The 27,306-nt window shown below is 37.3% G+C and overlaps 1 protein-coding gene across 1 annotated transcript in view; it reads left to right on the forward strand.

Annotated features, from left to right (window-relative positions):
* Positions 1–27,306, forward strand: part of LOC118843643 (vomeronasal type-2 receptor 26-like) — a 52,995-nt gene that overhangs the window by 15,022 nt on the left and 10,667 nt on the right. Inside the window, exons 2-3 of the mRNA XM_036751409.1 lie at positions 12,402–12,693; positions 25,079–25,882. Coding sequence (XP_036607304.1) covers positions 12,402–12,693; positions 25,079–25,882 — 1,096 coding nt within the window. The remainder of the gene's footprint in view (positions 1–12,401; positions 12,694–25,078; positions 25,883–27,306) is intronic.

Raw genomic sequence — 27,306 nt, forward strand, 5'->3', positions numbered from 1 at the left:
GAGTAGCATTAGTTAGGGAAAAAAATCAGGGGTAGTGATCATGATCTCAGACATAGTTAAAGATAAAATTGGTTTGATCAAAAGACAAAAAAAGGGAAACAACACTATATGTCAGATATATTGTTTTAGCCTATGTAAAATAACTAAGCAGGATAAGGTTGGAATACTGCTGTGATGCAGGAAATGATGAGTTGGTAGACTTTGTAAAATATGGACTCAGACTTCTGAAGGAAGAGGTTATGCACCCTCAGAGAAACAGGACAAGTAAGTATAGTACAGTTTTACATAGATGTATATGAATGTATATGTCTATATCTGAGTATGATTATAGATATTTAAGTATATGTATAAATATTTAATTACATGTGTATAGATATTTGAGTATATGTATGTAAATGTGTATGTATGTGTATCTATCTATATCTATCTATCTATGTATCTATCTGTCTGTCTGTCTATCCATCTATATCTGTGCTTAATTGTAGCCTTTTGGGGGGAGGTAGGAAAGAAGGGGGAAAAAAAGAAAAAAGTAAAAAGTGCACAACAGAGAGCAAAATAAAACTTACAAGGAAGTAAAGAAAAGATGGCACAGCTCTGAAAAGAATGTGTAGCATTTATTATACAGGCTTTCTTGAAATGGAGATTGATTGCTGTGTATTTTAAATCCTCTAATATGTTTTGTTGTGCATATGGTAAGGCTTTGTTTCTTTTTATTTTGTATTTAAGTTCTAATATTTAAGTTTATCATGTATTTCTTTTCTTCTTCTGCTTTTAAGTTTTAGTATTTAAGTTTAAAATAAATTAATTAAAAAAGGAAAAAAACCACTACATTTATCCCAACAAAGAAAGGATGGCATGATCAGGGTTGGTAATTTGCCACAATTCTATCCTTACTACCATATGTATAGAATTCAATTTTTCTCGTGTTTCCCTATTGTCCAGCTCTGCTTTGGTCCTTTGCATCCCATCCTGAGCGACAAGGCCCAGCTTTCTTCTCTCTACCAGATGGCTCCCAGAGACTCCTCCTGGACCCAAGGTATGGTCCAGTTACTGGTACATTTTAAATGGACCTGGATAGGTCTGGTGGCCACAGCTGATCTCAGGGGTGAGGAATGCCTTTGGGATGTGACAGGAGAGATGGCAAAGCATAATGTCTGTGCATCCTTCACAGAGGAGATCCACACCAGTGAGAGAAGACATGAAGAATTAGAGTTGGATTTCATGTTCATTATCATCAAGTCTTCAGCCAGGGTGATTGTGATTCTTGATGATACAGATTCCTTAATGGTTTTGAGACATTCACAAGTTCCCTTCTTCCCAACATATAAGGTTTGGATTGTCACTTCTAACTGGGATGTCATCATGAGACACAACTATGTTGACAGTTACAATTTCTATGGAGATCTCAAATTTACATACCTAACCAGGGAGGTGCCTGGATTTAAATCTTTTCTCAGGTCAATCAACCCTAATAAAGACCCAGAGGATATTCCACTTAAGGAGTTCTGGTTGTCAGCTTTCTGGTGCTGGGATAAATGTGAAAACCTGGAGCTAGAGCAGTTTCCATCAAATGCAACCTTGGAGGCTTTGCCTATATTCCTTTTTGACATGACCATGTCTGGCCTGAGTTACACCATCTACAATGCTGTGTATGTTGTGGCTTGTGCCCTTTATGAAAAGCTTTTCAGGAAAACTGAGATTGCCTCTGAGGAAGCTAGTGAAACCTGGGTGACTCATTCTTGGCAGGTGATTTTCCCTTAAGAATTGGTCCTGTCCCCTGCTGATTCTTGATATTTAGGATGGAACTCAATGTAGGGCCTTCTTTCATAGAATCTTTGAATTCATAAGTGATCTTAGTAGGGCAGCATACAATGCTCTGTCACTAAACTCACATTCTGGAAATTATGTTTTTCCCATCCCCTTTAAGTTAGTTTTAGCTCTTGGGTACCTTCTGGTCACACTCTTAAGATATATTAAGCTTTACTCAACTAAAACTCTGGATTTTCCCCAAATAAACCGTTACTTAGCTGTTTAAAATAGTCTCACCCATGTTATACTTATGAAGATGACTTTTTGAACACATGAAACATTTTTCTATCTCTATTACATTTCACTTTATTTCCTAACTTCAACTTCTCCCTTTCACTTTCAAAATCAGTTTGAGATTCCCTGTTTGCATTCAAAGTCATTCATCATCTTGCTCACTCCATCACTGTCCAGTCTTCTTACATCTTAAACTTCACTGTCATGTACATTGAAACCCAGTGACACTGGCCTCTTTACAGTTCCTCAGAAATACACCATCTCCCTACCAAAATCATTTTCACTGGCTGTCCCATATGCCTGAAATTATGTCCCTCCTTCTTTACATCTACTGTCTTCCCTGGCTTCCTTCATGTCCAGACTAAAATTGAGCTTTCTCTGGGAAGACTTTTCTAATGTCTCTTAATACTACTGACTTCCCAGTGATGATTATCTCCATCCTCACCCCCCTGTATATGCCTTTTCTGTAACATTGGAAGCTCCTTGAGAGAAGGAATCGTCTTTTGCTTTTTGGTGTAAATCCAAATTTAGCAGAATGTCTGACACATAAGAAGTTCTTCAACAATGCTTGTTGATCGTTGGCTCCCTGACAGGTTTGGCCTATCCTATAATCTTCTACAGCCTTTTTTGGATCTTGACTCTCTCTTGTGCTCTCTTTGGGTGGTCCCCAGGGTTCTGTCCTCCGCTTTCCTCTGTTCTCTCCCATAATGCTTCACTTGGAGATCTCAATAGCTCCCATGGGCTCAGTGATCATCTCTATGCAAAAGATTCTTGAGTTTTCTTCTCCGGCTCTAACCTCTCTGTTGACCTCCAGTTTTTCATCCTCAGGTGTCCATTGCACAGCTTAAACCGGATGTCCTATACACATGTTAAACTCAACATGAACAAAAATGAATTTATTATTATTTCCCTCAGAGATTTCCCCTTCTAAATTCCCTCTGCAGGGCAGCATTCAAACTGTCCCACTGAAAAATTCAGGAACTCTGAGATGAATTCTCCTGCCAATATACATAGTGTCACGGACATAGGAGACAGAAATTCAAAGGTAATGCTTATGGGGCACAATGGTGGCCAAGTCAACTTTCACTCTCAGAGTTTTAGATCCTTGATTTTCTTCCATCATAGAGGCCTCACAGAGCTGTGACCTATTTTGTAAATGAATCTGTCTGCTGCTTCACCAAGAATATGTGGTTCTGTTGGCTAGATTATGCAACTGGACTCTCTTGGCCTTGCCTTTTGATGTGAGCTGAATTCTTCATCACCTCCAACCCCAGGCTCAGCTGTACTCTTTTGCTGGGAAACTGCTGGGCTCTTTATAAAACAGCAAAGACCCTTAGCTTTGGACTGCCAGGAGGCTTTGAAATTCTTTTCCCTCATGATATCATCTCTTAGACTTTCCACCTCCCAGGCTTTTCACTTTGACAACTCTTCCAGACACAAGGCTGGGCCTGTTCAGTGAGAGACCTAAGCTTAACTTACAGTGACCATCCCATTAATTTTCCAAATCCTCATCTCTGCAAGCTGGGCCATCACCAGGCAAAGATGATTTGCCCAATAATTTATGGGCTTCATGGTTACCCAATTTGTTTAAATTCTGAAGGCCTACTATTGCACTATACAAATGAATGGCTGAGGAAAAGCTCCAGAAATGATTTATACTCTAGGGCAAGTTAGTTTTCTCAACTGGACTTTTCATATTCAAATGAAACAGCTCGAAGTCTCACCTTCTTAAAAAGTCAATCAAACAACAAGCTATTTAATTTAATAAGTGCCTTCTTTGTGCTCCTAAACACTGGAGATACAAGTACAAAGAATCACACAATTCTTGCTTTCTTTTTTTTGGAGATTTTTTGTTTTTAGTTTACAACACTTGGTTCTACATAATTTTGAGTTCCAGATTTTCTTCCCTCACCTTCCCCCTCCAACTCTCCCAAAGATGGCATGGAATCCGATATATCTTCTGCATATAACTTCGCATTGAACGTATGTACACAATAGTCAAGTTGTAAAGAAGAATTATGACCAATGGAATGGATCAGGAGAAAGAAGACACAAAACCAAAAAAGCACCAAAAACAAAAACAAAAGAGAAAAAAAAACAAAGGGAAAAAAGGCGAGCATTATGTGTGCCTCAATCTGCATTCAGACTCCATAGTTCTTTCTCTGGATGTAGGTAGCATTCTCCATCATGAGTCCTTTGGAACTGTCTTTGCACCTTGTATTGCTGAGAAGAGAAAAGTCTATCAGGGTTAGACATCACAGAATCCATGTATCTGTGGTTGTGTACAACGTTCTCCTGGTTCTGCTCTGCTCACTCGGCATTATATCATGTAGATTTTTCCAGGTTATTATGAAGTCTGTATCATCCCCATTTCCTATAGCACAATAGTATTCCATTATGTTCATATGCCACAACTTGTTCAGCCATTCCCCAATTGATAGGCATTCCCTTGATTTCCAACTCTTTGCTACTACAAAAAGAGCCACTATAAATATTTTTGTACACATGGATCCTTTTTCCACTTGTGTGATCTCTTTGGGATACAACCCTAGAAGTGGTATTGCTGGGTCAAAGGGTATGAACATTTTTATAGCCATTTGGGCATAGCTCCAAATTGCTCTGCAGAATGTCTGGGTCAGTTCACAACTCCACCAGCATTGTAATGATGTTCCAATTTTCCCACATACTCTCCAGCATTTATCATTTTCCTGTTGTGTCATTTTAGCCAATCTGACAAGAGAGATGTGGTACCAAAGAGTTGTTTTGATTTGCATTTCTCTAATCAGTAGTGATTTTGAGCATTTTTTCATGTACCTATAGATATCTTTAATTTCTTCCTCTGAAAACTGCCTGTTCATATCGTTTGACCATTTCTCAATTGGGGAATGACTTGTATTCCCATAAATTTGGCTCAGTTCCCTGAATATTTTAGAGATGAGGCCTTTATCAGAGACACTGGTCATAAAGACTTTCTCCCAATTTTCTGCTTCCCTCCTAATATTTGTTGCACTGGCTTTTTTATACAAAACATTTGAATTTAATGTCATCAAAATTATCCATTTTGCATTTTGTAATGCTCTCTGTCTCTTATTGTCATGAATTCTTTTCTTTTCCATAAATCTGATAGCTAAACTATTTCTTGCTCTCCCAAATTGCTTATAGTATCAGGCTATATTCCTAAATCATGAACCCATTTTGACTTTATTTGGTATATGATGTAAGATATTGGTCTATGCCCAGTTTCTGCCTTATGATTTTCCAATTTTCCCAGTAGTTATTATGAAATAGTGAATTCTTAGCCCAGAAGCTGGATTCTTTGGGTTTATCAAAGAGTAGATTGTTATAGTCTTTAACTTCTCCATCTTGTGTACCTATCCTTTTCCACTGATCCACCACTCTGTTTCTTAGCCAGTACCAGGTAGTTTTGATGACTGCCACTTTATAGTACAATTTAATATCTGTTATGGCTAGGCCACCTTCTCTACCATTTCTCTTCATTAATACCCTAGATATTCTAGACCTCTTCTTCTTCCAGATGAATTTTGTTATTGTTTTATCCAGCACTGGAAAATATTTTTTTGGTAGTTCGATTGGTGTGGCACTGAATAGATAGATTAATTTAGGTAAGATTGTCGTTTTTATTATATTAGCTCAGCCTAACCAAGAGCCAACTGTTATTTTTTCCATTTATTTAGGTCTAACTTTATTCACGTGAAAAGTGTTTCATAATTATGTTCATGTAGGCCCTGGGTTTGTCTTGGCAGATAGACTCCCAAATATTTTATAGTGTCTACAGGAACTTTGAATGGAATTTCTCTTTCGATCTCTTGCGGTTGGCTTTGTTAGTAATGTATAGTAATGCCAAGGATTTATGTGGGTTTATTTTATATCCTGAAACTTTGCTAAAGTTGTTATTATTTCAAGTAGTTTTTTACTTGATTCTCTAGGATTCTCTAAGTAAACCATCATACAATCTGCAAAAAGTGATAATTTACTTTCTTCTTTGCCTATTCTAATTCCTTAAATTTCTTTTTATGCTCTTATTGCTACAGATAACATAAGTAATACCAAATTGAATAATAGGGGTGATAATGGACATCCTTGTTTCACCCCTGATCTTATTGGGAATGCATCTAGCTTATCCCCATTACAAATAAGGCTTGTTGATGGTTTTAGGCAGATGCTATTTATAATTTTAAGGAAGGTTCCATTTATTTGTATGCTTTCTAGTGTTTTTAATAGGGAAGGGTGTTGTATTTTGTCAAATGCTTTTTCTGCATCTATTGAGATGATCATATGGTTTCTTTTTTTTTTAATTTTATTTATTTATTTTTAGTTTACCACACATGGTTCTACATAATTTTGAGTTCCAGATTTTCTCTCCTCCCTCCCCCCTCCCTCCCCAAGACGGCCTGGAATCTCATATAACTACCATGTATAACTTCGCACTGAATTAATTTATACATTAGTCAAGTTGTGGAGAAGAATTATGACCAATGGAATGAATCATGAGAAAGAAGAGACAGAACAAAAAAAAACCCCAAAAACAAAAACAAAAGAGAAGCAAAAAAGGCGAGCATGTAGTGCGCCTCAATCTGTATTCAAACTTCACAGTTCTTTCTCTGGATGAAGATAGCATTCTCCATCGTGAGTCCCCTGGAGTTGTCCTTGCACCTTACGTTGCTGAGAAGAGCGAAGTCTGTCAGGGTTGGTCCTCACGGAATCCATATATCTGTGGTTGTGTACAAGGTTCTCCTGCCTCTGCTCCACTCACTCAGCATTATGTCGTGTAGGTTTTTCCAGGTTGTTACGAAGTCTGTATCATCCCCATTTCTTATGGCACAATAGTATTCCATTACCTTCATATACCACAGCTTGTTCAGCCATTCCCCAATTGATGGGCATCCCTTTGATTTCCAATTCTTGGCTACCACAAAAAGAGCCACTATAAATATCCTTGTACATATGGGTCCTTTTCCCGCTTGTGTGATTTCTTTGGGATACAACCCTAGAAGTGGTATTGCTGGGTCAAAGGGTATGAACATTTTTATAGCCCTTTGGGCATAGTTCCAAATTGCTCTCCAAAATGGCTGGATCAGCTCACAACTCCACCAGCAATGTAACAATGTTCCAATTTCCCCACATCCTTTCCAGCATTTATCATTTTCCTGTTTTGTTATTTTAGCCAATCTGACAGGAGAGATGTGGTATCTAGGAGTTGTTTTGATTTGCATTTCTCTAATCAGTAGTGATCCAGAGCATTTTTTCATATGCCTACAGATAGCTTTAATTTCTTCCTCTGAAAACTGCCTGTTCATATCGTTTGACCATTTCTCAATTGGGGAATGGCTTGTGTTCCTATATATTTGGCTCATTTCCCTGTATATTTTCGAAATGAGGCCTTTATCAGAGATACTAGTTGCAAAGATTTTCTCCCAATTTTTGGCTTCCCTCCTAATTTTTGTTGCATTGGCTTTTTTGTACAAAAACATTTCAATTTAACATAATCAAAATTATCTATTTTGCATTTTGTAATGCTCTCTATCTATTGTTGGGTCATGAATTCTTTACTTTTCCATAAATCTGATAAGTAGACTATTCCTTGCTTTCCCAAATTACTTATAGTATCAGCTTTTACTCCTAAATCATGAACCCATTTTGACTTTATTTTGGTATATGGTATAAGATATTGGTCTATGCCCAGTTTCTGCCCTACCATTTTCCAATTTTCCCAACAGTTTTTGTGAAATAATGAATTATTAGCCCAGAAGCTGGCCTCTTTGGGTTAATCAAAGAGTAGATTGCTAAACTTGTTGATTTCTCCTACTTGTGTACTTATCCTATTCCACTGATCCACACCCCTGTTTCTTAACCAGTACCAGGCAGTTTTGATGACTGCTGCTGTGTAGTACAGTTTAATATCTGGTATCGCTAGGCCACCTTCTCTAGCATTTCTTTTCATTAATACCCTGGATATTCTAGACCTCTTGTTTTTCCAGATGAATGTTATTATTATTTTGTCCAGCTCAGTAATATAATTTTTTGGTAGTTCGATTGGTATGGCACTGAATAGATAGATTAATTTAGGCAAAATTGTCATTTTTATTATATTAGCTCGGCCTAACCATGAGCAACTGATATTTTTCCATTTATTTAGATCTGATTTTATTCGCATGAAAAGTGTGGCATAGTTATGTTCATATAGGCCCTGGGTTTGTCTTGGCAAATAGACTCCCAAATATTTTATAGTGTCTACAGTGACTTTGAATGGAATTTCTCTTTCTATCTCTTGGTGTTGGGCTTTGTCAGTAATGTATAGGAATGCTGACGATTTATGTGGGTTTATTTTATATCCTGCAACTTTGCTAAAGTTGTTTATTTTTTCAAGTAGTTTTTTACTTGATTCTCTAGGATTCTCTAAATAGATCATCATATCATCTGCAAAAAGTGATAATTTAGTTTCTTCTTTTCCTATTCTAATTCCTTCAATTTCTTTTTCTTCTCTTATTGCTACAGCTAACGTTTCTAGTACCAAATTGAATAATAGGGGTGATAATGGACATCCTTGTTTCACCCCTGATCTTATTGGGAATGCATCTAGCTTGTCCCCATTACAAATAATGCTTGTCGATGGTTTTAGGTAGATGCTATTTATAATTTTGAGGAAGGTTCCCCTTATTCCTATGCTTTCTAGTGTTTTTAATAGGAATGGGTGTTGTACTTTGTCAAAGGCTTTTTCTGCATCTGTTGAGATGATCATATGGTTTCTGCTGGTTTTGTTGTTGATATGGTCAATTATGCTAATAGTTTTCCTAATATTGAACCAGCCTTGCATTCCTGGAATAAATCCTACCTGGTCATAGTGTATTATTCTCGTGATGAGTTGCTGCAATCTTTTTGCTAATATTTTATTTAAAGTTTTTGCATCAATATTCATTAGGGAAATTGGTCTATAATTTTCTTTCTCTGTTTTGACTCTTCCTGGTTTAGGTATTAGTATCATATTTGTGTTATATAAAGAATTTGGTAGGACTCTTTCTTCACCTATTTTCCCAAATAGTCTATAAAGAATAGGAATTAATTGTTCTTTAAATGTTTGATAAAATTCACATGTAAAACCATCTGGCCCTGGAGATTTTTTGCTAGGGAGTTCAATGATGGCTTGCACAATTTCTTTTTCTTACATGGGGTTATTTAGGAATTTTATTTCCTGTTCTGTTAACCTGTGCAGTTTATATTTTTGTAGCTCTTTATCCATATCCCTAAGGTTGTCAAATTTATGAGCGTACAGTTGGGCAAAATAATTCCTAATTATTGTTTTAATTTCCTCTTCATTAGAGGTGAATTCACCCTTTTCATTTTTAATACTAGTAATTTGATTTTCTTCCTTCCTTTTAATCAAATTGACCAAAGGTTTATCAATTTTATTGGTTTTTCATAAAACCAGCTCTTTGTTTTATTTATTAATTCAATAGTTATCTTGGTTTCAATTTTATTGACCTCTCCTTTGATTTTCAGTATTTCTAATTTGGTATTTAATTGGGGATTTTCAGTTTGTTGTTTTTCTAGCTTTCTCATTTGCATGCCCAATTCATTAGATTCCTTTTTTTCTCTATTTTATTCATGTAAGCATTTAGAGATATAAAACTTCCCCTAAGAACTGCTTTTGCTGCATCCCATAAATTTTGGTATATTGTCTCATTATTGTCATTCTCTTGAATGAAGTTATTAATTATTTTTCTGATTGGTTGTTTGGCCCATTCATTCTTTAGAATTAGATTATTTAGTTTCCAATTAATTTTTAGCTTATTTTTCCATGGTTCTTTATTACAAATAATTTTTATTGCATCATGATTTGAAAAGTATGCTTTGACTACTTTAGACCTTTCTGCCCTGGATTGTGAGGTTTTTATGCCCTAGTACATGGTCAATTTTTGAGTATGTGCCATGTACTTTTGAGAAGAAAGTATATTCCTTTTTATCCCCATTCAGTTTTCTCCGGAGGTCCATCATACCTACCTTTTCTAAAATTCTGTTCACCTCCTTGACTTCTTTCTTATTTGCTTTGAGGTTAAATTTATCAAGGTTAGAGAGGGGGTGGTTGAGGTCTCCCATTATCATAGTTTTGCTGTCTATTTCTTACTGTAACTCCATTAATCTCTCCTCTAAGAATTTGCATGCCATGCCACTTGGTGCATGTATGTTAAACAGTGATAATGCTTCATTGTTTATGGTGCCTTTTAGTGGGATGTAGTGTCCTTCCTTAGCTTTTTATATTAATCTATCTTTACTTTCTCTTTGTCTGAGATTAGGATTGCTACACCTGCTTTTTTTTTTTTACAATAGCTGAAGCGCAATATATTTTACTCCAGCCTTTTATCTTTACCCTGTGTGTATCCCCCTGTTTCAAATGTGTTTCTTGTAAACAGCATATTGTAGGATTATGGTTTTTAATCCATTCTTCTATCTGCTGCTGTTTTATGGGAGAGTTCATCCCATTCACATTAACAGTTATGATTACATTATTTGAATACTTATTATTTGAAGATCAAGTTTTCGTTGGAGCTCTGTTCTTTTCATCAAGAAGGTCTGGAATTACCTTATTTCATTGAATGTCCATCTCCTTGCCTGTATGATTATGCTCAGTTATGCTGGATGGTTGAATCTTGGTTGTAGGTTGTAGTCGAAGCTCCTTTGCCTTTTACAATATCAAATTCCAGTCCCTCTGATCTTTTAATGTAAAAGCTGCAAGGTTCTATGTGATCCTTACTGTAGCTCTACAGTACTGGAATTGTTTCTTTCTGGCTGCTGGCAGTATTTTCTCCATGGCCTGAAAATTTTGGAATTTGACTACAACATCTCTTGGTGTTTTCAATTTGAGACGTCTTTAAGTGGGTGATTGGTGGATAATTTTGATGACTATTTACCCTATGTTTCTAGGGCCTCAGAGACATTTCCTTCATGATTTCTTGGAAGATGCTGTCCAGGCTCTTTTCTTTTTCATAATGGCTTTCCGGTATACCAATAATTCTTAGACTGTCTCTCCTGGGTCTATTTTCCAGGTCATGTGCCAAGGATTAAGGCCCAGCAACGTCTTTCTGAGTTTCCTCAGGGTTCCACCGAAACTCACAGTGTGAGGTGTGGGGGAGGGGTGGTCTGGCTGCTAGAAGTCTCCTCTTCCCCCTAGGGCTGTGCTATATAACACAGGTGGCCTCAGCCATTGGTCTGCACTGGTGTCTGCCAATTTCCCCGGCTGTGCAAAGGAATGTTTGGGGTCCTGGTGTTGGTGCTTGCCAGCTCCGCCCCACCTGGGGCTCAGGAAATCCAGCTGGTCTGCTATGGTGGGGCTTGCTGGGATGCCTCCCTTCCTGCACTGATCTCCTTCTGTCACCACAAGAGGGGGTATCCCTAACTTCCTAACCTAAATGACTGCTGAACCCCCACTTTTGCCTCCTCTATTCCATGGTTTCTACTAGCGCAGTATTCTCTGGGGTACTCAAGGTCAGCAATGGAGGGATGTGAGCTCTTAGAGTGTATTATATCATCCTAGCTCCAAGAAGTTCAATAAGGTGAGTTTCAAGCCTTTAGACTGTGGGCCAATAGCCTCAGGAGTAACTGCTGCTGTTGCAGGCTCTGTGCTTCTGTCTCACCTAGCTCCAACAGACTCTTTTCCTGCACTGAGAGGCATGTGGACCACCACCACAGCTGGTGGACTGGGCCTGCTCCTGTTCAGGTATGGTGTTCCAGTATGGTTGTGTATAGCTCTACATGCTCAGCCCTCTCCCAGCCCTGTGCAAGAGATCCCTCCTGTTGACTTTCTGGGCTTGTGTTGATTGGAAATCTGCCACACTCTGTCTCCTAATGGATTCTATCTCTCTCAAATCTCTTCATATTCACTTTTTCTGAGCTATCTGAAAGAATTCATGAGACAGCTCAATTATGTCACTGCCTTCACTCCACCATCTTGCCTCCACCCTCCTCGAGCCTGTTCTTAGTAATCATCTTGAGGCAGAAAGGTACAACTTTGTATAGAGGAAGAGGTCCCAGGTCAGGAAGACTTGTGTTTAAATCAAGTTTCAGACTTTACTGGCTGTGTGACTCTGGACAAATCACTTAACCTCTGTTTCCCTCAGTTTCCCATTTGGGAAATGGGGATAATAATAGCACCCATCTCCCAGGGATATTGTCAGGGACCATGTAAATGTTAGCTACTATTATTGTTGCTGTTGTTACTGTCATTATAATCACAAAATGAGGTGAAGCGCTTGCTTTGTGCATTCACATAACTGAGGCAGCTTTCCTTCTGAAATGGATTCTCTTTTCAGCCTTTTTCATGGTTTCTGATTCTCTCCCCCCAGGTGGCTGCACAAAAACTATCAGCAGGCCATGACCATAAGATTTGCTGTGGAGGAGGTCAACAGGGACCCTGTTCTGTTGCCCAACATTTCACTGGGATTCCAGGTCTACAATGCCTACCACAGTGATGAGAGAACCTTGGAGAGCTCCCTGCGGTGGTTGACAGGAAAGGGTCAGCTAGTCCCTAACTTCAGCTGCAGAAGGCAAGAGAAGTCTGTGGCTGTCATTGGAGGAGCCACATCAGCTCTGTCCATCCAGATGGACACCCTGCTTGAGCTCTACAAGTTCCCACAGGTGGGTGTTATTGGGTTTCCTTTCTTTTAAACCTTGATCAGGGCACTCTGACTTAGGAGAGAGTGGGTGGGCCTCTCCTAAAACTACATCTAGATTTTGCACAATGAATAGAATTAGAGTAACTTAATCCTATGGAGAGTTTAGGTGGGGTAAGACTAGCCATCTAGAGAGTGCCTACTGTGTGCCAGGCATTGGGCTAAAAACTTTTTCAAATATTATATAACTTTATCCTTCCAAAAACCTTGTGAGGAAATGCTGTTATTCTTCCCATGTGAAGCACACATAAATTAGGTGACTTGCCCATGGTCATCCAACCAGTATGTGTCTACGGAGAGATCTGAACTAAGATCTGCCTGATTCCAGATCCCTTGATCTGCCCACTGCATTTGAAACCTGCTTCATATGTGATAATAGAAACAATGAAGAAACTGTCATGCGGGTAGCAGAAGCTCCAGAAGAAAACAGCATCAGAAAGCCCAAGAGAAGAAAAGCTATCAAGAAGAGCGTGATCAACAGCACGCAAAGTTGCAAAGATGTCAACCCAGGATGAGGATTTCAAAATGTGCATTTGATTTGATGATGAAGAGATCATAGGTGACTTTGAAGTGAATGATTTCATATAAAGAGTTTAGGTGCTGTATTGCAGAAGTTTTAGAAGAAAGTGAGAGGAGAGGAATAGGAGGTGTTTAATACCATGAATTCCTTAAGGAATTAATCCAAGAAATGGAGGTGAGGTACAGGGCAATAGCTACCATGATTAGTTGGATCCAGTGAGCATTGTTTCTAGAATTTGAAATGAGGGACCTGAGCATATTTATAAGTAGCTAGGAAATAGCCAGTAAATAGAGAAAGGTAGCAGTTGGTGAAACGGTCAAAACGATAGAGAAAACAATGTTGTGAGGAAGACCGAATCAGATAGGATGAAGGCTGTATTCAGAGAAATTTGCCTCTTTCGAAGAGGGAGGCTATTTCTTCATGTTATACAGAACTGAAAGAGATAGTCAGGGGAGATATCTAATTATTTTACTTTATGAGAAGTGGGAATACTGGCCATGCCAACACTATTTCTCATTTTCCATTTTATGGTTACAAATTGACCACAGTGAGGGCTAAAAGAAGCAAAATCAGAATCCCAATTTACATTGTTTTTCATGTTTTCTAACATGTATATGCTTTGCATCTAACTAGGTAGGGTATAATTGCTTTATTTTTAGTTATAAATATTTTTTCTAACTTTTAGTTTACAACACACTGTTCCACAAGTTTTGGGGTTCTAAATTCTTTCTACCTCTCTCTTCTGCCCCTTGCCCCCAAGACAGTATCTAATCCAAAGTAGATTCTACATATAACTTCATATGGAACTTATTTACATGAGTCCAATTATAAAGAAGAATTATAAGCAAAGGAATTTATCCTGACAAAAAAGAAATGAAACCAAAAAAGAAGGGAAAAAAGAGAGCACATATTTTGTCTCAATCTTCATTCAGATTATATATATATATATATATTCTTTTTCTGGACACACATAACTTTTTTCCATCATGAGTCTTTTAGAACTGTCTTTGAATCTTGCATTGATGAGAGGAGCCAAATCTAGCAAAGCTAGTTCTTACAGATACTCTGTGTCTGTAATTGGGTATAACGATCTTTTAGTTCTGCTCCCCTCACTCAGCATCAGTTAATATAAGTCTTTCCAGATTATAATGAAGTCCATCTGCTCCTCATTTTTTATAGCATAATAGTATTTCATCACATTCATATACCACAATTTGTTTAGCCATTCCCCAAATGATGGGGATCCCTTTGATTTTCAATTCTTTGCCACAACCAAAAGAACAGCTATAAAAAATTGTACCTACTGTTCCATGCCCCACTTGTGTGATCTCTTTGGAATACAGCCCTAGAAGTGGTATTGCTGGGTCAAAATGTAGGCACAGTTTTTTTGATCCTTGAGGTAGTAGAGAGCTACTGTACTTTATTGAGTAATATGGTCAGACCTGTGCTTTAGAACAGGGCTGTACAAAATGTGGCCCACAGTGCAATTTTATGCGGTTGGCCCATAGGATTTAATTTTCAAAAGCAAACAATAAAATAACAATTTGCATGGAATGTGTATTAGATTTTTTAATTCCATCACTAATAAATAATCTCATTGCTGTTGATTTTCTTTGGTGTTTTTTTTTGAAGGGTTCGACACTTTCCCGTTATTTATTTAATATTTTAAGTTTTCAGCATTGATTTTCACAAGAGTTTGAATTACAAATTTTCTCTCCATTTCTACCCTCCCCCCACTCCCAAATGGTATATATTCTGACTGTCCCATTCCCCAGGCAGCCCTGCCTTCTGTCACCACACTATGCCCCATCCCCATTCCCCTTACTTTCTTTTTTTAAAAATTTATTTAATATATTTAGTTTTCAGCATTGATTTTCACAAAAGTTTGAATTACAAATTTTTTCTTCATTTCTACCCTCCCCCCACACCAAGATGGCATATATTCTGGTTGCCCCATTCCCCAGTCAGCCCTCCCATCTGTCACCCCACTCCCCTCCCATCCCTCTTTCCCTTCTTCTCTTGTAGGGCAAGATATATTTCTATGCCCCATTGCCTGTGTATCTTATTTCCTAGTAGCATGAAAAAACTTTTTTTTTGTTGTTGTTTTTGAACGTCTGTTTTTAAAACTTTGAGTTCCAAATTCTCTCCCCTCTTCTCTCCCCACCCACCCTCCCTAAGAAGGCAAGCAATTCAACATAAGCCGCATGCGTGTCATTATGTAAAACCCTTCCACAATACTCATGTTGTGAAAGATTAACTATGTTTTGCTCCTTCCCAACCCATCCCCCTTTATTGAATTTTCTCTCTTGACCCTGTCCCTTTTTGAAAGTGTTTGTTTTTTATTACCTCCTCCCCCCATCTGCCCTCCCTTCTATCATCCCCCCTTTTTTATCTTCTTCCTCCTTCTTTCCTGTGGGGTAAGACACCCAATTGAGTGTGTATGGTATTCCCTCCTCAGGTCAAATCCAATGAGAGCAAGATTTACTCATTCCCCCTCACCTGCCCCCTCTTCCCCTCCTACAGAATCACTTTTTCTTGCCACTTTTATGTGAGACAATTTACCCCATTCTATCTCTCCCTTTCTCCCTCTCTCAATATATTCTTCTCTTATCCCTTAAATTGATTTTATTTTTTTAGATATCATCCCTTCATAATCAACTCACCCTGTGCCCTTTGTGTGTGTGTGTGTGTATGTGTATATATATATATATACCTACATATTTACATACATAGACACACACATATGCATATGTATGTATACACACACACACACACACACATATATATATATGCATATTTCTTTCAGCTACTATGATATTGAGGTCTCATGAATCATACACATCATCTTTCCATGTAGGAATGTAAACAAAACAGTTCAACTTTAGTAAGTCCCTTATGATTTCTCTTTCTTGTTTACATTTCCATGCTTCTCTTGATTCTTGTGTTTGAAAGTCAAATTTTCTATTCAGCTCTGGTCTTTTCACTGAGAAAGCTTGAAAGTCCTCTATTTTATTGAAAATCCATATTTTGCCTTGGAGCATGATACTCAGTTTTGCTGGGTAGGTGATTCTTGGTTTTAATCCTAGCTCCATTGACCTCTGGAATATCATATTCCAAGCCCTTCGGTCCCTTAATGTGGAAGCTGCCAGATCCTGTGTTATCCTGATTGTTTTTGCACAATATTCAAATTGTTTCTTTCTGGCTGCTTGCAGTTTTCTCTCCTTGACCTGGGAGCTCTGGAATTTGGCGACAATATTCCTAAGAGTTTTCTTTTTGGGATCTTTTTGAGGAGGCGATCTGTGAATTCTTTCAATTTCTATTTTGCCCTGTGGCTCTAGAATATCAGGGCAGTTCTCCTTGATAATTTCTTGAAAGATGATATCTAGGCTCTTTTTCTGATCATGGCTTTCAGGTAGTCCAATAATTTTTAAATTATCTCTTCTGGATCTATTTTCTAGGTCAGTGGTTTTTTCAATGAGATATTTGACATTGTCTTCCATTTTTTCGTTCCTTTGGTTCTGTTTTATAATATATAATATAATATCTTGATTTCTCATCAAGTCACTAGCTTCCACTTGCTCCAATCTAATTTTTAAGGTAGTATTTTCTTCAGTGGTCTTTTGGACCTTCTGTTCCATTTGGCTAATTCTGCCTTTCAAGGCATTCTTCTCCTTATTGGCTTTTTGGAGCTCTTTTGACATTTGAGTTAGTCTATGTTTTAAAGTGTTATTTTCTTCAGTATTTTTTGGGTTTCTTTAGCAAGTCATTGACTTGTTTTTCATGGTTTCCCCACATAACTCTCATTTCTCTGCCTAATTTTTCCTCTACTTCTCTAACTTGCTTTTCCAAATCCTTTTTTAGCTTTTCCATGGCCTGAGACCAGTTCATGTTTTTCTTGGAGGCTTTTGTTGTAGGCTCTTTGACTTTGTTGACTTCTTCTGGCTGTATGTTTTGGTCTTCTTTGTCACCAAGGAAAGATTCCAAAGTCTGAATCTGAATCTGAGTGTGTTTTCACTGCCTGGCCATGTTCCCAGCCACCTACTTGACCCTTAAATTTTTCATCGGGTTATGACTGCTTATGGCATAGAGAGTACTTTCTCCTAAGGTTGAGGGACTGAGCTGTTGTTTTTAGAGCTTTTTCTAAACAGCAAGCTCTGCCACATCATGCTCCCTCTCCAAGAACCGCCAACCTGGACTGCCACTCAGATCTGAGCAGGCTCTGCACTCCAACTGGGATCCGCCACTTAATTCCTCCCATCAAGTTGGGCCGGGGCCGGAGGCAACTGCAGCTGTAGTTCTGTAGCTGCACCACCTCTGCTGCCCCTGGGGAAGTGGCCAAATGGCAAACTCCTTTCCCCCTGTTTCTGAGGTTTTTTCCCACTAACCTTTTGTGTTGTCTTTGGTGGTTTTGGGTTGAAAAGTCTGGTAACTGCCACAGCTCACTGATTCAGGGCGCTAGGGCCTGTTCCTCCTGTCTCCTGGTCTGGTTGGTCAAGGCGCAGCCCACACAGGGATCTGCTCTGTTTCACTTCCAGCTCCATGTGATAGACCTTACCCAGTGACCATCCAGGGTGTCCTGGGCTGGAGCCCTCCTTCCCTCTGCTCCTTCGTGCTTTCTTCAGTTCTAGGATTTGTTCAGAGCCATTTTTGTAGGTATTTGGAGGGTCCTGTGGGAGAGCATTAGGCTCGTCTCTGCTTTCTAGCCACCCTCTTGACTCTGTCCCCCAGGTATGTACATTTTTATAGCCATGTGGGCATTGTTCCAAATTGCTCTCCAGAATGGCTGGATCTGTTCACAGCTCCACCAGCAATGTAACAGTAATCCAATTTTCCCACATCTGCTCCTGCATTTATCATTTTCCTGTTTTGTCATGTTAGCCGATCTGACATTAGAGATATGGTAAACTAAGAGTGGTTTTGATTTGAATTTTTGTAAACAATAGCGATTTGGATCATGTTTTTCCTATGGCTGTAGATATCTTTAATTTCTTACTCTGAAAACTGGTTGTTCATATCTTTTGACCATTTTTCTATTGAGGAATGACTGTTATTCATAACAATTTGGCTCAGTTTCCTGTATATTTTAGATATGAGGCCCATATCAGAAACATTTACTGTAAAGTTTTTTCCCGATTTTCTGCTTCCCTCCTAATCTTTGTTGCATTGGCTTTGCTTGTACAAAAACTTTTCTATTTAGCATAATTTCATTTTGTAATGCTCTCTCTCTCTTGTTATTCTTATCTTTCCCATAAATATGACAGGTAGGCTATTTCTTGTTCTCCCAAGTTGCTTAATATAAGCTTTTATTCCTAAATCATAAATGCATTTTGACTTTATTTTGGCATATGGTATAAGATATTTCTCTATGCCCAGTTTCAGCTATAATGTTTTCCAATTTTCCCAACAGTTTTTGTGGAATAGCGGATTCTCAACCCAGAAGCTTGATTTTTGGATTTCTCAAAGAATAGATTGCTATAGTTGTTGACTTCTGCGTCTTCTGTACCTAACCTATTCCACTGATCCACCACTCTGTTTCTTAGCCAGTACCAAGTAATTTCTATGACTACTGCTTTATAACACAAGTTTAATACCTGGTATGACTAAGTCATCTTCTCTAGCATTTCTTTTCATTAATTCCCTTCCTGCCCTTTTTTTCTTCCAGATGAATTTTGTTATTATTTTATCCAGCTCTGTAAAATTTTTTTTTTGATATTTTGTTTGGTATGGCACTGAATAAGTAAACTGATTTAGGTAAAATTGTAATTTTTATTATATTAGCTTGGCTAACCATGAACAGCTGATGTTTCTCCATTTATTGAGATTCGACTTTATTTGTGTGAGAAGTGTTTTGTAATTATGTTCACATTGGTCCTGGGTTTGTTGTGGCAGGTAGACTCTGAAATATTTTCTAGTGTCTACAGTAATTTTAAATGGAATTTCTCTTTCTATGTCTTGCTGTTGGACTTTGTTACTAATATATAGGAATGCCAAGGGTTGATGTGGGTTTATTTTATATCCTGACACTTTGTTATAGTTATTTATTATTTCAAGTAATTTTTCACTTGATTCCATAGGATTCTCTAAGTAAATCATCATCTCATATCAAAGAGTGATAAATTAGTTTCTTTTTTGTATATTCCAATTCCTTCAATTTCTTTTTCTTCTCTTATGGCCACAGCTAACATTTCAATTACCAAATGGAATAATGGGGATGACAATGGATATCCTTGTTTCACCCCTGATCTTATTGGGAATGCATCTAGCTTATCCCCATTCCATAAAATGCTTGCTGATGGTTTTAGGTAGATGCTCCTTATCTTTGGAAAACTCCATTTATTCCAATGCTTTCTAATGTTTTTAATAGGAATGGGTGTTATATTTTGTCAAAAGCTTTTTGTGCATCTATTGAGATAATCAATTCGTTTCTGATAGTTTTGTTGTTGATATGATAAATTATGCTGATAGTTTCCTTAATATTGAACCACCATTGCATTCCTGGAATAAATCTGTCATGGTCATTGTGTATTGTTCTCATGATAAGTTGCTGCAATCTTTTTGCTAATATTTTATTTAAAATTTTTGCATCAATATCCATTAGGGAAATCGGTCTATAATTTTCTTTCTCTGTTTGAGTCTTTCTGGTTTAGATATTAGTAACATATCTGAGTCACATAAAGAATGTGGTAGGATTCCTCTTTCACATTTTTTTCCCAGATAATCTATAAAGTATTGGAATTAATTGTTTTTTAAGTGTTTGACAGAATTCACATGTAAATCCATCTGGCCCTGGAGATTTTTTTTCCTAGGGAATTCATTGATGGCTTGGTCAATTTCTTTTTCTGAGATGGGGTTATTTAGGTATTTTACTTTCTCTTCTGTTAACCTGGGCAATTTATATTTTTGTAAATATTCATCCATTTCCCTAAGGTTGTCAGATTTATGGGCACAGAATTGGGCAAAATAATAGCTAATCATTCTTTTTTAATTTCCTCTTTATTGGTGGTGAATTCACCCTTTTCATTTTTGATACTGGTAAATTGGTTTTCCTTTTTTTCTTTTTTTTAATCAAATTGACTAAAAGTTTATCATTTTTATTGGCTTTTACTAAAACTGGTTCTTAGTTTTATTAATAGTTCGATAATTTTCTTGATTTCATTTTTTATTAACTTCTCCTTTGCTTTTAAGTATTTCTAATTTAGTATTTAATCGGGGATTTTCAATTTTTTCTTTTTCTAGCTTTTTCATTTGCCTTCCCTATTCATTGATCTTTTATTTTTCTCTATTTTATTCATGTAAGCATTTAGAGATAAAAAACTTCCACTAATTACTGCTTTTGCTGCATCCCGTAACTGTTGGTACGTTGTTCCATTATTGTCATTTTCTTGAATGAAGTTATTCATTGTTTCTATGATTTGTCCTTTGACCCCACTCATTCTTTAGGATTAGATTATTTAGTTTCCAATTGATTTTTAGTTTATCTTTCCATGGTCTTTTATTGCAAATAATTTTTAATGCCTCCTGATCTGAAAAGGATGTATTGACTACTTCAGCCTTTCTACACTGGATTTTGAGGGTTTTATGCCCTAGTACATGGTCCGTTTTTGAGTATGTACTGTGTACCATTGAGAAAAATAGTATATTTCTTTTTATCCCCATTAAGTTCACAATTACATTAACTATGAATTAGTTTCCCAATTTTCCACATCACTTCCAAAATTTGTCACTTTCCATTTCTATCATTTTAAACAATCAGGCATAAGATGATACCCCAAGGTTGTTTTAAATTACATATTTCATAATGATTTAACAAACTTTTTCATCTGAGTATAAATTATTTTGATTTCTTCATTGGAAAATTGCCTGTTCGTGTACTTTAACAATTTATCAATTGGGGAATGACTTGTATTGTTATAGATTTGACAAAGTTCTGTAGAAACTTGAGATATGAGACTTATATTTGAGAAGTGCTCTAAAAAATTTCCCCCAGTTTTCTGCTTTCCTTTTGATCTTAGCTACATTTGTCTTACTTGTACAAAGACTTTTAATTTAATATAATTAAAATTATCCATTTTAAACCTAACTTTGCTCACTATCTCCTGTTTACTCATCAATTGGTCACCTATCCATAAGTCTGAAAAGTAATATGTTCCATATTTAAAAAAAATTCTTGTAATATCTTATTTCATATCTAGGTCACCTATCCATTTTCATCTCATCCTGGTAAATGTTGTGAGATACTGGTCTATGAACAAAAAAGATATTGGTCTTTGCCCAGGTTCTACCATACTGGTTTCTACTTTTTCCAACATTTTTATACCAAATTATGAATTCTTATTCTATAACCTTAACACTTGTGTAGTACTAGGTTATTATGTTTGTTTATTGCTGTAAGTTAAATGTGTACTCTATTCGATGGTTTTATCTTTCAATTTCTTATCCAGCACCTGATAGTTTTGATAATTACTGCTTTATGATATAGTTAAGATCTGGTGTTGCTAAACATCCTTCCTTTACATTTGATTCTTTAGTTCCTGTGATATTCTTGACCTTTTGTTCTTTCAAATGAATTTTATTATTTTTTTTGAATTCAGTAAAATAATTTTTGGTTATTTAATTGGGATGGCACTGAATTTATAAATTAGTTTGGGTAATATTGTCATTTTTATTATGTTGACCCTGCCTACATGTGAACAATTAATATTCCTCCAATTATGTAAATCTGATTTTGTTGGTTGCAAAAAAGTTTTTAATATTTTGTTCATATAATTCCTGGGATTGTTTTAGCAGGTATACTCCCATGTATTTTATACTGGCTAGAGTGATTTTAAGTGGATTATCTTTTACCATCTATAGCATTAAGGCAGAATTCATGACTTCAAAGAAAATCATGAACATGCCTGAATGTTTTGGAATTGCAGGATATAAGGAATTCTTTAAGTAGAATGTAGAGGAATTAAAGCATTTATTCAAATTCCAAAATAGCAGACCCATGGACCAATGTCCCCAATTCATTATCGTGGCCAAAACCTTCCATATCCAACCCACCTCACAACAGTAACCAGGAGGTTACAGAAAAATATTATGGCGGTAAGCCAAACCATACTTGTGCTTACTCCTAATGCTTGGGCCCTCCTGTAAGATTACCCACTGGTGTCAAGCCATTGCTCAGCACTCTCCAGTTTACATGCTCTGGAAGCTGGTTCTTGGGTCAGTCCTGCTCCCAGTAGTGTCTGCTGCTTCAGCTTCTTCTGCTCTGGCTTCTGCTGATTTCTGCTTCCTCTGTTTCTCCTTCTCCTGCTTCCCCCTCCCCATCCCCATTTGCCTCTCCAAGCTCTGTTCTCTCTTTTTATACAGTCTTTAGCTGTCACGCAATCGACTAGAATGTCTTCTGAGAGACCAGAACTTAGGTGCATACTATTGGCTCTGGTCTTAGCAACTCCTCTTAGGATGCTGGGGGCTTCACACCCACATGGGCTTAGCACCTGGTAGCTAGGAGTTTGGGGCCTACTTAGGAGTGGAGATCTAATCAGACCTCCCTTCTTTGGCACCACCTGGAGCCCCACCTGAAGCTTATTCAAATGGGTGTGGAAAGATCTCACTCACTGATTGCCTTTACACCATTCCCTTCTTGCAGGGTGTTGTTTATGATTTATAGGAATGCTGATAATTTATGTGGACTTAGTTTATATCCTGCTTCTTTGCTAAAATTACTCGTTCAACTAACCTTTTACTTGAGTCTTTGGACTTTTCCAAGTATATCATCATATTATCTGAAAGAGAGAGGGTTTTATTGCCTCATCACCTTTTATGATTCCTTCTATTTCTTTTTCTTCTCTCATTGCTCTTACTAGGATTTCCAATACAATGTTGAATAATATTAGTGACAATAGGCATCCTGATCAGATGGGGATTACTTCTAGCTTATCCCTATTACAAATAATGTTGCTGAGGATTTTAGGCAAATTTTTTTTATCAATTTAAGAAAAAAAAATCCATTTATGCCCATGCTTCCAAATGAATTTTTTATAGAAATGAGTGTTGAACTTAATCAAAAGCTCTTTCTGCAAGGATTGATATAATCATATGACCTTTTATGTTCAGTATTGATATAACCAATTATGTTAATAGTTTCCCTTATGTTAAAACATCCACTATAAATCCCACTTGGTTATAATGTGTAATCTTTGTATAAGGATGCACATAAAATAAGTTGTGTTTGTCTAAGAGAAAGAAGATATATCTCTACTTATGCATGGCATAATGAAAGACCACAGAACTGTGTTTTCCAGCACCAGACCAGTCAAGTGTGTCTGAATCCAGGGGTAAAGGATTCCCAAGAGATAATTGCCATTAAATGGGAATAGAGAATGGTCCATGTGATGACCTTATGGAATTTGAAAGGTTAGAAAAGCTGGAGCTCCCATCATCACTAGTAGCATCACACACTGGAGACAGCAGCAGTGTTTTTTCAGGCAGTAGTAGATGCTAATTTTTATAATGAGAGGTGAAAGACACACTAATCACAAATTAGAGACACAAAGAAAGGAAGTTCGAGGGCTCTAGAAGGGCACTAATCCTTGGAGCCCAACAAAGAGCCTCACTGAAGAAGAATTTCATGAGTACTCCACAATGAGATTTCTAAGTGTGAACCAATTCTCACTTGGGACCTTTTCTAAGTGAAGAGCATCCCGTGGTTACAGTGAAGGTTTTTGCAACAACTATTTTTGCAATACCTTCTTAGTAAATGCCTTTTCTGAAAGCTAACTAACTCTAGCTGATTATCAATGATGAACCCATTTGGGGCCAATGACTCAAAATACTAGAAACCCCCATAACCCCCTGCCCCTCTCCATCCTTGTCAGGAGATGAGAAAGAAACTAGTTAGTAGTAGCAACTCTTTGGAGAACCAACTTGAAGGTTGAGTGGGAGCTGGAAAAGTGACCCCTGAACAGTGATATGGATATATCATTCAATATGTGTTCTAGGGATTACAAGAGTGCATTTGCTTTTGTTCTATTTAGCATTTTCTACAGTCAAAGTACAAAACCATCAAGTGGCAGTTAAGGAAAAAGTTTGGCATGGCAATGGTGATAATGTCATTTATCATGTTTTCTAAGATCCAAATACATATTTAGCATATAACTGGTATATTGATTGTGTGTTTTAATCATTGCACAGTAAATCATACCCATTTCAACAGCTCATTTAATATGTGATATTTATAAATAAATGTTCTGAATAAGAATGTATGAGATGATACTCAAAAAATTAGAATAACATTTGTGCAGTAGAAGACTTTAAAATTTTTATTAATTATGATTTCTAAAAATATTTAAACAAGTAAAATAGATATTCCAATGTCAAAGACAAAGCCATCATATTGATTTTTAACACTTTTATATATTTTCAAAAAATGCACAGGTGTCATACTTTGGCCTTAATAAACATCTGCAACACATGATTCAAGTGTTTTCGTTTTCACAAGAAATTCTGCTATAATCATGATTGAAATATAACTGTTTCAGTATAACAAAGAATTCTGAGCCAAGAACAAACATTTTAGTATATTTGGGAATACCTCCTAATTGAAGCAGAAATAATTGAAGAATCAGAGAACTCTTTCTTTACCAACCAAGTAATTAAATGAGAGGGATAAAAATAGAAATTTTAGTTGGTTAAAATTCCCCTGTAAAAGACAGTGTAGTCTAAAATGCACTGCATTTATCCCTTGAAAAAAAATAACTTGGTGAAACTTTCTAATTTTCCACAACTATGTCATTACTTCCTGATTCATAAAATTCAATATTCCCCATGTTTCTCTATTGTCTAGCTCATCTTTGGCCCTTTTGATCCCATCCTGAGTGACAAGGCCCAGTTTCCTTCTCTCTACCAGATGGCTCCCAGGGATTCGTCCTTACTCCGAGGTGTGGTCAGGTTACTGGTACATTTTAAATGGACCTGGGTAGGTCTGGTGACCGCAGATGATCTCAGGGGTGAGGAATTCCTTCGGGAAGTGACAGCAGAGATGGCAAAGTTTGGTGTCTGTGCATCTTTCACAGAGAAGATCCCGGTCAGTGAGAGACGACATCAAGAATCAGAGGTGGATTTTATGCCCAGGATCCTGGGATCTTCAGCAAGGGTGATTGTGATTCACGGTGATACAGATTCATTAATGATTCTGAGATATTCACAAATGCTAACTTTGCCAGCATATAAGGTGTGGGTTGCCTCCTCTCACTGGGATATCACCATGAGACCCAACTATGCTAACAGTTACAATTTCTATGGAGCTCTCAAATTTACATACTTGACCAAGGAGGTTCCTGGATTTAAATCTTTTCTCAGGTCAATCAACCCTAATAAAGACCGAGAGGACACTGTACTTAAGGAGTTCTGGTTGTCAGCTTTCTGGTGCCAGGATAAATATGAGAAGCTGGAGCTAGAGCAGTGTGCACCAAATGCTACTTTGGAGGCTTTGCCTATATTCCTTTTTGACATGACCATGTCTGGCCTGAGTTACACCATTTACAATGCTGTGTATGCTGTGGCTTGGGCCCTTCATGAATTTCTTCTGAGGAAGTCTGAGATTACATCTGAGGAAGCTGGACAAAGCTGGGTGCCTCATCCTTGGGAGGTAAGGTTCCATTAAGAACTGATTTGGTCCATTGCTGATTCTTGATGTTTTGAATGGACCTCATATTAGGGCCTTCTCTCTCAGAATCTGTGAAATTCGCAATCGATCTAACCCAAGCTGTATACAGTGGAGACCTCAAAAAATTCATATTCTGGAAATTATATCTGTCTTGCTTCACTTTGATAGTTTTAGCTTTGATGAGGTGTATAGTCACAGTGTTAGCGTAGTGTGAGTTAACTAAAACTCTGGGTGTTTTTTTCATGTGAATCATTACGCAGCCACTTAGAATTGCCTCATCTACCTTCTACTTTTGAAAATGACTTTTCATCTCATGAAACCCTTTGCTTTCATCTCTATTATATTTCATTTAATTAACCTAACTCCAGTATCTCCCTTTCACCTCCAGTATCAAATTGAAATTCTCTGTGTTGCATTCAAAGCCCTTTAGCAACCAGCTCACCCCATAACTTCCCAGTCTTATTATCTCTTAAGCCCTAATATAATCTGCTTTGAGATCCAGTTACATTGGCCCCCTTACAGTTTCTCACATGGAACACTTCATCTCTTTCCTGTAAACATTTTCACTATCTTCTATGGCTAAAATTCTCTCCCTCCTTCTTCACATTTGCTGTCTTCCTTAGCTTCTTCAATTCCAGGTTTAGATTCCCCTTTCTGTGGGAAGCTTTTTCCAGTCCTTCTTAATGTTACTGGCTGCCCTCTGATGATTGTCTCCATTCCTTCCTTTTAGATTCCTTTTATTCCCCAGAAGTCATTTACATGTTGTCTTCTTGAAGGAAGGGACTGTCTTTTGCCTTCCTATGCAACTCCATATTTAGCAGAGTGTCTGACACATAATAAGTGCTTAAACAGTGCTTGTTGACTATAGGTTCACTGACTGATTTAACCTATCAGGTAATCTTCTAGACCCATTTTTGGATCCTGACTGTCTAGTTAACTTTGGGTGTCCCCCAGGTTTCTGTCCTCAGCTTCCTCCCTGCTCTTCTATAATATTTCACTTGGTGATCTCAACAATTTCAATTATCATCCTATGCTGATGATTCTTGATTCTTCTTAGCCAGCCCTAACCTCCATGTTGGTCTCCAATTTTGCATTTTCAGCCTTTTACATGATCTTGAACTGGGCCTCTTGTATGCATCTTAAACTCAAGATGGCCAAAACTGAACTTATGGTTATTCCCCTCCATCACAGCCCCCATTTAAACTCCCTCACAAGGGGAGTGTTTAAACTGACTCACATTGGGAACACCCAGATGCACTCATCACCAACAAATACACATTATCTCAATGGACATAATGAAAAAAAAAATCTCAAAATGCAATAATAGCTAAGTATCCATGTGTCCAAGGGAACTCTCACCTTCAGAATCTCAGGTCCTTGATGTCCTTTCTTCACAAAGGCTTTAC

Source organism: Trichosurus vulpecula, chromosome 1, assembly GCF_011100635.1.
Source record: "Trichosurus vulpecula isolate mTriVul1 chromosome 1, mTriVul1.pri, whole genome shotgun sequence".
NCBI classification, from domain to species: Eukaryota; Metazoa; Chordata; class Mammalia; order Diprotodontia; family Phalangeridae; genus Trichosurus; species Trichosurus vulpecula.